General features: G+C 47.2%; 2 protein-coding genes across 5 annotated transcripts in view; one reads left to right on the top strand and one right to left on the bottom strand.

The window, feature by feature from the left end:
* The first annotated feature begins 755 nt into the window (after positions 1-755).
* Positions 756-7,336, top strand: ANTKMT (adenine nucleotide translocase lysine methyltransferase). 4 transcript variants are annotated; one of them, XM_024208848.2, is made up of 6 exons: positions 756-818; positions 1,138-1,301; positions 2,474-2,578; positions 3,536-3,676; positions 4,821-4,871; positions 6,971-7,336. In XM_024208848.2, the coding sequence occupies exons 2-6, from the start codon at positions 1,140-1,142 to the stop codon at positions 7,157-7,159; spliced, it is 648 nt and encodes a 215-aa protein (XP_024064616.1). In that variant the 5' UTR covers positions 756-818; positions 1,138-1,139; the 3' UTR covers positions 7,160-7,336. The 4 variants fall into 4 exon arrangements, with proteins under 4 accessions (XP_024064616.1, XP_024064617.1, XP_024064615.1 ...); XM_024208849.2 differs by lacking the exon at positions 756-818 and adding an exon at positions 872-939; XM_024208847.2 differs by lacking the exon at positions 756-818 and adding an exon at positions 912-994.
* Positions 7,337-7,344: 8 nt separating this feature from the next.
* Positions 7,345-13,188, bottom strand: part of CCDC78 (coiled-coil domain containing 78) — a 43,054-nt gene continuing 37,210 nt past the window's right edge. The window contains exons 13-14 of the mRNA XM_026648436.2: positions 9,260-9,360; positions 7,345-8,545 (exon numbers count right to left, since the gene is read on the bottom strand). Coding sequence (XP_026504221.1) covers positions 8,419-8,545; positions 9,260-9,360 — 228 coding nt within the window. The 3' untranslated portion in view covers positions 7,345-8,418. The remainder of the gene's footprint in view (positions 8,546-9,259; positions 9,361-13,188) is intronic.

Below are 13,188 nucleotides of genomic sequence, written 5' to 3'. Positions count from 1 at the left end.
CCTGGTGCTCACCGTCATAACCTTCCCCGCTACCACCCCATCCAACTGCGGTACCCCCATCATAACCTTCTACAGTACCCCCATATCTAACCCCGGTACCCCCCATCATACCTTGATAACAACCGTTATAACTTTACCCAGTGTCCCCCATCCAACCACGGTACCCCCCCATCATAAACTTCCCCATTGTCCCTCATCCAACCCCGGTATGCACCCTCATAACCTTCCCTAGTATCCCCCATCCAATACAGTGCAACCAGTCATAACCTTCCCTAGCACCCCCCCATCCAACCCCGGTACCCCCGGTCATAACCTTCCCGAGTACACCCCCCTCACATCCAACCCCGGTAACCCCCGTCGTAACGTTCCCCAGTACAGCCCCCCCATCCAACCCTGGTTCCCCTGTCATAACCTTCCCCAGTACACCCCCCTCCATCCAACCCCGGTACCCGCCATCATAACTTTCCCCAGTACCCCCCGTCCAACCACGGTCCCCCCCCCGTCATGACCTTCCCCAGTACCCGCCCCATCCAACCCCAGTACCTCCCATTCAACCCCGGTACTGCCGAGAGTTATGTTCCGAAACTCTAAGTCTGTGGCACCTCCTTTGGTGGCTCTCGAGGTGGGGGAACTGGGTGTAGTGTTTGGGAAGAGGGGGAGGGTTAACGGCTTTCTAGGTCCCAGCAGCGGAACTAATGTTGCTAGGGACGTGTTTTCCGCACGGACCACCTTTTCAGTATACCTGTGTTCACGAGCGGAGCACCACCTCCTGTTCATCACCGGAGAGGCGCGCGCGCCAAGACAGTATGCATGTCTCGGTACGGTAGTATGCGTAGTGCATTATGGGACGCATACGGGTAGTTCCTGATGAGTTTTGTGTAGGGACGCCTGATTTAAAGGGGCCGCGCCCTCGAGCCTAACCTCTCCCCTGCCCGCCAGGTGGGGGAAACGGGCCGTGGGAGGGCCCATGGGGAAAGGGCGTACATGAATACAGGTGCCTGAGGGAGGGTGTAATAGTGGGGTTTTGCCACCCTGTGTGTGCAGTGCTGTAAATACAAATACAGCATGCTGAATACGTGCCAGGTATGATTAGCTGGTTAATGAATAAATCTCCTTCCGATCCTGGTGTTTTTACAGCTATGGATCCTGATGACATAGAAGAGCTGGCAATGGAGTTTCAAGGGAAGACTATTGGTGGCTGGGGCCTCGTGCAGCTTGCAGCAGGCACAGGTTTTGCTGCCTATGTTATGTGGGCAGGAGTTCTCATGCCTGGCTTCCGCAGAGTGCCTTTAAAGTTACAGGTAGATCATTTGCCAGTGCTTTTTAATGGGGATTTGTTCTGATTTAAGAGAAGAGGCTGCATTAAGTATATATTTGGGGGGGGAATGAATATTACCAAGCTTTTTATATAACATGATTTTATTCCCCCAATGTGGTTTATAAAGGCACCCTGGAAGATGCATGAAACATTTCTTTACTATGGCGTTTCTGTTCTGTCACGTACCCACTGGTTATAGGGTCACTTGTGAACTCTGGCCTGCTGGTACAAGGATATTTGAGGCATTTGCTATGGGAAATAAAACCACATGAGAATTATTTTGTCACATTTTTTGTTCTTAGCAACCTTGCCAATATCTCTTGTTTTAAGATGTTTAATTCCAAAGGCTCCCAAACCACTTTACAAACTCTGCACCTGAAACATAGCTGACATGATTAATATTTGTAAAACTGTTTTGTTTGCAAGTGAAAAGATCTCTATGATAGGTTTCATTTTTAGTACTCCAGCTGTGTTTTGGTGAGACCTAGTTAGGATCCAACCTTCCGCTTGGGTAAGTGGGTGCAGCTTCATTTAAGTCACTTCCACCAGTTGTGGATCTGGCTCAATTTCCAGTTGTGCTTAGCATAGTGGCTGAGGCTAGCTCCTCTAGGTCTCAGTCCCGTTTGCTTTCTTCGGCTGGGAGTCTTCTGACTGTTTAGTGCTGTTTCCTCCTATTCAGATAGACCTAGTGTGTAGGTAGGGTGACCAGATGTCCCGATTTTATAGGGACAGTCCCGATTTTTGGGTCTTTTTCTTATATAGGCTCCTATTACCCCCCATCCTCGTCCCGATTTTTCACACTTGCTGTCTGGTCACCCTATGTGTAGGTGACCAAAGTGCCTATCCTTGACTTCACTTTATGGCCCTGATCTTGCAGTCAGATCCATACAGGCAAACCCTTGTGCCCATGTGGAAATCTAGTGAAGTGAGTTGAGCTCTGGGCTATAACAAGCGTTTGCCTGTACAAATCCATTTGCAGGATTGGGCCTTGTTTGTAATGAATGTGCAGCCTGCACAAGTGTGGAACTACATGTCCCAAAACACCATGCTTTGTAGGATGCTTTACTGCATCCTGCAATACTCTGACACAACTGGAACACCAGAAAGGTAATTTGTGTTTGACTGGGGCTTATATTTCTCATTTCTCTAAACTAGGTGCCATATGTACCATCAAGTGCCAAGCAAGTTGAGAATGTGATGTCGTTGCTGAAAGGACGCTCTGGGAAGATGGTGGATTTAGGGTCAGGAGATGGCAGAATTGTAAGCGAGAAAAAAGTCCTTGTGTCTGATATTCAGAGCTGCTGGTTTGCATTTTGAAAAGTTAATAGTGTTAAAGATAGATCTCCCACTCCAAGAGCATCCACATCCTGCTCCCTGTTATGTCAGTGCATAGCTAGAGAAACTTAGTTGGGGTTGTGGTGGGCTTACACCAGTGGGCTTACACCAGTGTAACTCCTTAGACTGAAAGCTCTTTCAAGGCAATTGCTCTTAGCCATTCCCTGCAAAGACTCCTGGGACTGGAGTAGCTGGGAGTTGCTCCATAAGGAGCATTACCTATGTCCCTTTCCTAGACTTGAACTCTTTAACGAATTTGGGATGGAGCAGTTGAGAGCCCCCACATAGCTGTTACTCCTGAACATCTTCTTAGAATGACTTCTGCTGGGGAAGGAAGGGATTGGAGCAACTATAGTACCCTCACAACCAGTAGAAGGGAATCGCCTTAGCTTATCAGAAAAAAGTTCTGATAAGACTGGTACTTACAATCATTCTCAAACCCTGTCTTGTCCCTTCCTCCTTTCCTCATTCTTAGTCTGAGCTTGCAAGGTGCTGACTTCCTCTTGGGAGGTCCTGAGCATGCTGAACTGAGAGGAGTCGAAAACTCAGCCCTTCACAGAATCACACCCTCAGTTTCTCTCTATTCCACTGCCTTCCTGATTTATCTCGAAGGACGTACCATGTTACATGTTGAGCCTTGCCAGCTACCTTCTACGCTGGCATCTGGTCATTAATCATCTACTCCTTACCTTCCTACCCCTTTCCCTACAAGAGCTGCTTAGAGAATGCAGTGCAGGTAAAGACAGTACTCTAATCCATTCCCCACAGTGACTGCTGCTGGGAATGGAGTAGCTGGAAGCTGTCTGATCTACAGCCACTGCTCCAGAGATTATTTCAGGAACAAACATGGAGGTTTATTTTGGTTTCAATTCCTCTCTCCAGGTATTAGAAGCATATAAACAAGGCTTCAGACCAGCTGTTGGCTATGAACTCAACCCCTGGCTGTTGAGACTCTCCAACTATCGTGCCTGGAGGGCTGGGTGTTACGGGAAGGTTTTCTACCAACGGCAAGATCTATGGAAGGTAACTTCTTGTGATGGAGTCAGGACTCTGGATTTCTCAGCCTGACTGACTACATTATCTCTAAGATCAAAGGACCTACCTCTGCTAAACACAGATATCAGGGCTTTAGCCACACTGGGCAAAAGGTCAGCATTCTCCTCCAAACCTACTTATTAGAAGCACTGTTTTTTTCCCCCCTTTCCCCCACTGGAACTGTTCCTTATGGATCAGATATAATTTGATCATCCAACTCTTTGTGTGCTAGAAACTTTCCTCAGTTCCTACATCAGCAGCACGGTGGCAAAAGGGAGAAGAAAGCCACATTGGCCCTCTCTGTCCAATAATATTGAATTACTGTTAACTCACCTCTGTAGCTTCCTCAGGTGTGTTTAGCTGGGATCATCCATCTGTTTTCCTTCTCCTGGCCTTTAACACACACAGCTGAAAATGATGTTGAAAACACTGAGGTCTGGAGCCTTGGGAAGCTCTACAAGAGGGACAATGAAAGAGCCCCCTATCTTGCATAAATGTCCTTTCTCAGTGCAGCAGGAGGGCATGCTTGAAGATGTTTCTCTCATATTGCCCGTCTATACCTGGGACTCTAGACATGCATCAAGCCTCCTAAAGATCTATTAGCAAAAGCTGAACCTCTCCACACATCTAAAACTAGGCTGGAGAAAACACTGGCAGGGATGAACTAGATCAGTGATTCTCAACCCACTGGCCGCTTGCGGCCCAATCAGTAGTATATATATTGTGTGGATGCAGCTCACATAACACACGGAGAGCCACATACGCCGCTCACAATGGTAAATAGGTTGAGAACTACTGGACTCTATGAACTAATAAGTCAGTCCCATCTCTACATTTTGGGACCCTAAGATTTTATTTAATCCGTTATCAGAGACACACCTGCATCTAGTCCAGTAACAGTGTTTTTACAGCACCTCCTCATAACAGCACAACTCCCCCTCCCAAAAATCTCACTTGCTCAGTATTATTGACCTCTTTGGGCTTTAGAATAACTTTCTGTATGTCAACAAGTGATGTTTGACCCTTATACACAGATTTAAGAGTCCACTGAGATCCTCTTTCCCCAGCACACATTGCACTGAACCTTCAGCCTGTTATTTCTCTCTCCATGACTGACTTTATCTTCTTAAAGGTAAACCTGTCTGACTGCAACAACATCTCTGTGTTCCTAGCTCCCAGTGTGGTAAGTCCAAGCACTCTCCAGAGGCTGGTACAGTTGGTTAAGGGTGAAGGGCTGGTTGCCAATTTCCTACTTTGTTGGGCAAATCAATGAGAAGGGAGGATACTCAAGTAAAGGGATCATCATGAATGTTGGCAAAAAACCCTTAAGAAAATGGCACTAGAACTATATATGTTTCACATAACCAACGAAATCCTAGTGCATCTGCCTTAACAAGGCTGCTGTGGACACCTCCTAATGGCCCCATCATAGTCAGTGGGGGTTTTCCTTGAGTGGGGATAGTCCAAATGTTGGATCTGCTGAGAAACTGCCTATGTGTGCTGGGTGTACACTCTTACTATATCCCCAGCCAGCATTGTGAGATGCTGAGCACCGGCACGCCCAGTGACTACGGAGGTAGGTGAATGCAGTCAGCACTGTGTAGCTGTAGGGACGGATACAGCCGAGTTTGCATTTTGTGCTGAACACCTGCGCCTCCTGCTTGTTTCAATGGGTGTAGCAAGTGCTCAGTGCATCTGCAGATCTGGCCTTGGTTCAGAGATAAAAAGAGGGTTAGCATAAGCCCTTCTTATTGTGATAGACTGCCAATACTTAGAAGTCGTCCAACAGGGGCCCACTGTGTCTTGCAACAGGGGCCTACTGAACTCCATCCCAGGTAGTGCTGAGATAAGTTTCTATGAAGGTATTATTTATTGCTCTGTGGATATTAGCACCAAAGACTACCGTACAGACCCGTTTACTCGTGAATCCGCTTAACGCACGGTAGCGCCATGCCTCCCAGTGCTACCTATTTAACACGCGAGACTTGTTAACACGCAGTACAGGAACTTGCTATGTAGCGCTACAGATTTGCCCACTAACTCACTGACAGAAATCAACAGGAAGTGCGGAGCGGAAACGTGTTGTATGTCTTTACCGCCGACGGGGGGGGGGGGGGGGGGGAGGAGGCAGGCAGGGGCAGCAACGTTAAAGCACTGCCGCGGCAAAGGACCGTCCTTAAACGCTTTAATGTTGCTGCCCCGTCTCCCCCCCCCCCCCCCCCCCCCGGGGGGGGCAAAAAGGGCAGGGACATTAAAGTGCTGCAGTGCTTTAAGGACAGTCCTTTGCCGCGGCAGCGCTGGGCCGCCGACGGGGGTGGGTGGGCGCAGCAACGTTAAAGCGCTGCCGCAGCAAAGGACCCTGCAGCGCTTTAAGGTCCCTGCCCCTTTTGCCCTCCCTCGGCTGCCAATGGGCAGGGGGGCAAAGGGAGCAGCTGCCCTGGGGCCGGCAATTTAAAAGGGCCTGGGGCTCCGGACGCCGCCCTTTAAATCACCACGGGAACCCCGGGCAGCACGGACCAGGTGGCCTGGAAGGGCTGGCTGGGGGATGCTGACCCCTAGCCCTGCCCCTTCCACCCACAGCCCTGCCCCTTCCGGAGGCCAGAGCCGCCCCCGCCCTGTACCGGTAAGTGTCCTGAGTTTCTTTCACCCCTGTGTAGTAGTAATAATATTTTTATTAGATTACACATTTGAATTTATATTCTTGCAAAGCACCGTTAACAGATGGTATTTGGGACACTGTGAATACGTATGTAATCCTAGATAATTATACATATGTATATATAGATATCTTAAGATATTTCGGCATGGCCCTCTTAACCCGCGGTCCGTTAACACGCAGTTGTGATGGCTTGACTCCCCGCAGCCGCACGTAAATGGGTCTGTACTGTAGATCTTGCTGGCATTAGTGTCCTTAGCTTGGTTTGGGTGTTTACTTCTCATCTCCATGGAGCCAGCCCCCTTCTGGGCCATTACTGTTTACTGTTGAGATCAAATTAATTTCTGAACATAAAGCCAAGGTCAATGAATGTGTCCTGGATTGTAAGTTCTCCAGGGCAGGGGCTTCATCTATAAATGCGTTTGTACCATGCTCACCATAATGGGGTCCGGATCCTGACTGGGGCCACTGGATGCTACTTCAATATCAATATTAATAATCAAAATGACAACTCTGCTAACCAATAGCAAACCTGCAAAAAGTCTCTAGAACACATAACACAACTTTTTCCCCTCCTTGTGATACTAGTGACTGAGTAACAGCTTCCCCTTCCTCCTCCCCATTAGCTACCTCTCCTCGAGACAAAGCTGCTTGCAGAACTGCCGGATGAGGCCCGGGTGGTGGCTGGACGCTTCCCCTTTCCCACGTGGATGCCAACCACCAGTGTTGGAGAGGGTATAAACAGAAGCTGGGCCTATGACATCAAGACTGTACGGCAAACAGGGCAGAACAAACCTGAGGGATGCCCAGAATGAGTCAAGAGCTCAGCTGCAGCTGGGGTTTACAGCCTGGACAATAGCGTTGGAGCCTCTGCAGATGTGTGTGCTTTTTTTAGCCCCTCAGAACTGCTCTGGAGGGCAAATGCTGCCATAGTGTGACTGCTCAGCTGAATAGCCCAGCAAGCATGGGGGAGGAGGGGGTTGCGATGAGCAGGGAGGGGTGATGATTTGTCAGACTTTACCCCACATGCTCTGGCTCCCCTAGAACCAGAATCCTGGACAGCCTTTGAACTGGGGACTTGGGCTGGAAATCCCCAAAGAACTGTCACAAGACTCAAGAGCTGAATCTTTGATTCTTGTTTAAAATAACTCATTTCTCTTCTTAATAGATTTGCAATTCATTTTCTAACAATAAAAGGGCTGTAGGACTCGGTTCATCCTTCTGGCAGGGCAGGGCTGGGGTGATGCCTGCCCCTCACCGTAGACAGAGCCATTCTGGACTGTGTTCAGAATTCCCTGGGAGGAAGGCTCAGTAATGCAGCTTCTCCAGCTCTCTCTTTCTCCCTGATCATCAATTCCCTGTAGGTCCTCCTCACATAGTCACCACCCAGCAGGTCCTTCTCCATGGAACAACTCACCGTGAGTGCAGAGCTGTAAAGTCTCCTCAGTGCCCTGTCCATAAGAGCAGCTGAGCTCAAATCCTAACCTGAACCCTACCTCTACTCCTCTCCAGCTCAGACAGGGGTGAGGTGGTGGGAGTTAGCACCGGTGAAGCACAGCACTTTGCAACTGTTACAATGGTAAGGGCAACTGTCTAGCAGAAGGTGAAGGGAACTTCTTAATTCAGGTGCATAGTAAGCTGAGTCCACCAGCTCTGCAGTAGACTAAGTTTGGGTGCTGGTTCAACCCACTCTGGTGCTGCACCACCCTGAGGTACCAGCAGTGGTGCTCTGCAGCTACTGAGCACTTCTGCAATGAAAGGGAAATCTTTATGGTCTGCTGGAGGGAGGGAAACCTCACAAAACAAGATAAAGGGGGAACAAAGCACTGAGTTTTGATCTGATTTTAGTAAATTTATTTACCTCTGTAGGGTCAAATGTATACTGCTGATTTCCTTCTCAGCAAGTCCTAGTCCTCTAGTAAGAGGGCCCCAGTATGAAGAGCACTCGCTGGAGTGGATTATCTCTTGGTGTGACAGAGCACTGACTATTACAGCCAGGCAGCCACTCAGTTTTACGTCCTTGTCTTTCCTATGATGAACTAATGACTGCTGCTTGTCAGGGCCATGGCAAAAGCTACAGTTCATGGCTGATGGTCCTTTTGGATCTCTGCATTAAGTGAGCATCAGAAGCCCCAGCACTGAATGCTCTGGGTGCCTCGCTCCCTATAAGTTTCCTTAACCTCAGGATCTCCTGCTTGTACCTGAAAGAAACATAGGTTACAAAGAAAAGCAATGTCAACCTTGCATCAGCTGTGGTCATAAGAACCCTGCTGACAACTGAGATTGTAAAGCCAATGTGAGACTGAAGCCAAGTTCCCAAACATTATCCAGCCAGGGGGAAAACTACAGCTAAGGGTAATGCTAGATTTGGCCCGACCCTTCATGTGAACTGATACCTAGGAACTCAGCCAAGGGATTCCATCAGCAACAAGCCTGGGAGTTACACCAGTTATGACTTTGGTCCTCTGTTTTTAAGAGCAATTAGTTGCAGTTGTACAAGCTAAGTGTAATAGCACCTCCTGGTGGTGGCAGCACTAGCAGCTTTTCTCCCTTGTTGTGGCTGTGATGAACCAGTGGTTGACAGCCGACATGTTGAGTGTTGCAAAGTGGAAAGGCTTTGAATTCTAGACAGTCTTCCCCACTCACCCCCTCCTTAGCCTCCTACACAGCTTTCATCATCCCCAGGGTGGGCTGCAGCCCAGAGGAAGGAAATATTATGTCCTTGGAAAGGACAGATGCAAACTCCCTTGATCATGCTGAGTTACTGATACAGCCAGCTGCTCACAAGCTGGATTCACTTTCAAACAGTAGCTGGGTTGCACTGTGGGAAGGCAGTATTCATCACAGTATTCACCAGCCCTGGAAGTAAGCCTTGTGCATGGGGCAAGGGACCGATGAAGGGATCCCCATCTCACCTTGCAAGATGCTTATCTACATATTCCTGCAGCTCCAGCACCTGCTCTTCTGCCACAATTGCCTGAGTCAGCAGCTGGCTTCTCTCCTTCTCCAGATCTTCCTGGGGGCAAAAACAACAAGGAAAGAACAAGAAGTGATAAGTGAGTGCTTTGGGGGAAGCATTGGACTGGTGCTGACTCTCTCCCCTCTGAAGTGGTCATCAAATCAGAGGCTGCTGAATTTCTCATGCACTCTGACAGGTTTCAGAGTAGCAGCCGAGTTAGTCTGTATCTGCAAAAAGAACAGGAGTACTTGTGGCACCTTAGAGACTAACAAATTTATTTGAGCATAAGCTTTTGTGGGCTACAGTGAAGTGGGCTGTAGCCCACGAAAGCTTATGCTCAAATAAATTTGTTAGTCTCTAAGGTGCCACAAGTACTCCTGTTCTCATACACTCATCCTCCAGCCCTGAGATTTCTGGGAATTAAGCTAAATAAGATGCCCGATTAACTGAAAATCAGAACAACATTCAGACACATGAGCTTCCCAAAGAGCCAAACTACAGGTGTTCAGTGCCCTGAAAACAATGACATCCTGCCATTGCAGCCAGCTTGGAGACACTGTCAGGTGCATTGAGATGGGCTGGGAGGGGAGGTGCTGTTTAATACCAAAGCCTCTGGTTACACGACTAGCAGGAAAGTGCTAAATCCAGTCCTAAGACACCCCCAGTTATCCCCAGACAACTGCCTCACAACCTACTCTCTCCACTAGGGCGGTGTGGGGATTGGTAGTGTGGCTTCCAGATGTACAGCATTGAAATGTATATGACCTCCATCCCCTTCCCTGGCAAGAGTTTTTAAAGAGATCTTCCCTTTATAATAATAATCTCTGGCTCTTATCTAGTGCTTTTCATCAGTAGATCTCAAAGTATTTTACAAAGGAGTATCATTATCCCCATTTTACAGCTGGGAAAACTGAGGCACAGAGTGGTGCTATGACTTCCCCAAGGTCACCCAGCAGGCCAGTGGCCAACCCAGCATATCTCCTGAGGTTTTAGTCCAGTGCTCTATCTGCTAGGCTACACTGCTTCCCTCCTTTAGTCCTTGTCTAAATGAAATTAAAAAAAAAAATAACCCAATCATGTGACCACAGAGTATTATGTGATTTCTCCTAACTTGTATGGACAGAAGCAATGATAGGAAAGCATGTTTTTCTTCATTGTCTATAGCTAATCCAGGCTAGGAAATTGAAGCCCTGCTGCAAATGCTTTCAGCAGTTGTCCCCCCTAACCCAGCACTGAAAGTGATTAAAGTGCTAGAGTACTGCAGGCAACAGTGTTTCAGAAACTGTGCTTGGGGTGTCTACGACAGCCTTTCCTCCTGAACATTTCCCTTCTTTTATTCACCAGTGGTAGTAATAAAGGGAGCGCTAGTGTTTTTAATTGCCATGCCAGCCAACCCTGCTCAGGGCAAATCTAGACAACATGGTGGTAAAACTGCCAGCTTGTCCACTGCCAGTGGTGTTATCTCCCAGTGGAGCTGCACTGCTGCTGGTGCACAGATAGGAAATGTTATGGAAGAGCTCCAGCAGGTAGCAGCATGTTAGATCAAGAAAAGCATCTGTCCTTGGAATGAACATGTAATGGTAACGGTGGCTGTTATAAACATACAGTTAAGGGTAGCATAAAATTCCTCCTTTACCTGTAAAGGGTTAAGAAGCTTAAATAACCTGGTTGGCACCTGACCAAAAGGACTAATGAGAGGAGAAGATACTTTTAAATTGTGGGGGAAGGTTTTTGTTTTGTGTTTCTTTGTGTTTTTTTGGGGTTAGCGAGGAATTCGGGCAGGGAAAATACATTTTTTTAAGCCATACCTGAACTAAGCATTTAAGATTACAAATTGCAAGTAATAGGAAGGAAACGCTTTAAATTATTTTTTGTTTTAGCTTGTGAATTGTTTTTATGCTAAGAGGAAGGTTTATTTTTGTTTTTTTGTAACTTTAAAGTTTTGCCTAGAGGGAAATTTTTTGTGTTTTGAATTTTATTACCCTGTAAAATTACTTTTTATTTTGATTTTACAGAGGTGCTTTTTTAACTTTTTTTTTTTATAATAAAGTTTTGTTTTTTTTAAGAATTTGATTGGTTTTTAGTGTTCTAAAAACCCAAGGGTTTGGTTTGTGCTTACCTTGTTAACCTATTTGGTTGGTATATTATTTTTAAGCCTTTCCAGGAAAAGGGATGAAGGGCTTGGGGGGATATTTTGGGGAAACAGGAACTTCAAGTGGTTCTTTTCCTAAATTTTTGTTTAACTTACTTGGTGGTGGCAGCAATACCCATTCAAGGACAAGGAAGGATTTGTGCCTTGGAAAAGTTTTTAACCTAAGCTGGTGAAATATAAGCTTAGGGGGTTTTTTATGCGGGTCCCCATATTTATACCCCAGAGTTTAGAGTGGGGAGGGAATGGGCAACCAGCGGTTGCTCTTTGCCTACAGAGCTGTATCACATCCCAGTTTAGAGTTTTCACCATTTGAACTTGTGTATGGCCGCGAGGTTAAGGGGCCATTACAGTTGGTGAAGCAGCAATCGGAGGGGTTTACGCCTTCTCCAGGAACTAACATTCTGGACTTTGTAAACAACCTACAAAACACCCTCCGAACCTCTTTAGCCCTTGCTAGAGAAAACCTAAAAGATGCTCAGGAAGAGAAAAAAGCTTGGTATAATAAACATGCCAGAGAGCGTTCCTTCAAAGTAGGGGACCAGGTCATGGCCTTGAAGGCACTCCAGGCCCATAAAATGGAAGCGTTGTTGGAAGGGCCATTCACTGTCCAAGAGCGCCTGGGAGCTGTTAACTATCTCATAGCATCCTCCACCTCAAACGTAAATCCTAAAGTGTACCACGTTAATTCTCTAAAGCCCTTTTATTCCAGAGAATTAAAGGTTTGTCAGTTTACAGCCCAGGGAGGAGATGACGCTGAGGGCCTGAAAGTGTCTACTACGAAGGAAAAGGTGACAGTGGCGTGGAAGAGGTGAACCTCTCCATGCCTTTGGACGTATGCAGCGACAGCAGATAAAGGAGCCGTGCACTAGCTTTGTGCCGATGTTCTCAGCCACTCCAGGACGGACTGAACGGGCATACCACTCCATTGACACAAGTAATGCTCACCCAATTAGAGCCCAACCTTACTGGGTGTCTTCTCAAGCCAAAACTGCTATAGAATGGAAGATCCAGGACATGCTACAAATGGGTGTAATCCACCCCTCTAACAGTGCACGGGCATCTCCAGTGGTTCTAGTTCCCAAACCAGATGGGGAAATACGCTTTTGCGTGGACTACTGTAAGCTAAATGCTATGACTCGCCCAGACAACTATCCAATGCCACGCACAGATAAGCTATTGAAGAAACTGGAAGGTGCCCAGTTCATCTCTACCTTAGAATTAACCAAGGGGTACTGGCAAGTACCGCTAGATGAATCCACCAAGGAAAGGTCAGCCTTCATCACCCATGTAGGGCTGTATAAATTTAATGTGCTCCCTTTCGGGCTGCAAAATGCACCCGCCACCTTCCAAAAACTTGTAGATTGTCTCCTAATGGAATTGGGAGAATCTGTAGTTGCCTACTTTGACAATGTGGCCATCTTTTTTGATTCATGGGCAGAACACCTAAAGCATCTACAAAAAGTCTTCAAGCGCTTAAGAGAGGCAGGACTAACTGTTAAGGCTAAGAAGTGTCAAATAGGCCTAAACAAAGTAACTTACCTTGAACACCAGATGGGCCAAGGAACTATCAACCCCTACAGGCCAAAGTGAATGCTATCCAAAAGTGGCCTGTCCCAAAGTCAAAAAAAAAACAAAAAACCCACGGTCCAATCCTTCTTAGGCTTGGCCGGATATTACAGGCGATTTGTACAGCACTACAGCCAAATCGCTGCCCCACTGACAGACCTAACCAA

Source organism: Terrapene carolina, unplaced genomic scaffold (assembly GCF_002925995.2).
Source record: "Terrapene carolina triunguis isolate 2854851 unplaced genomic scaffold, T_m_triunguis-2.0 Scaffold67, whole genome shotgun sequence".
In the NCBI taxonomy this organism is placed as follows: Eukaryota; Metazoa; Chordata; order Testudines; family Emydidae; genus Terrapene; species Terrapene triunguis.
Note: the sequence above shows the minus strand (reverse complement) of the source record. Positions and strands in the feature narration are given on the sequence as shown.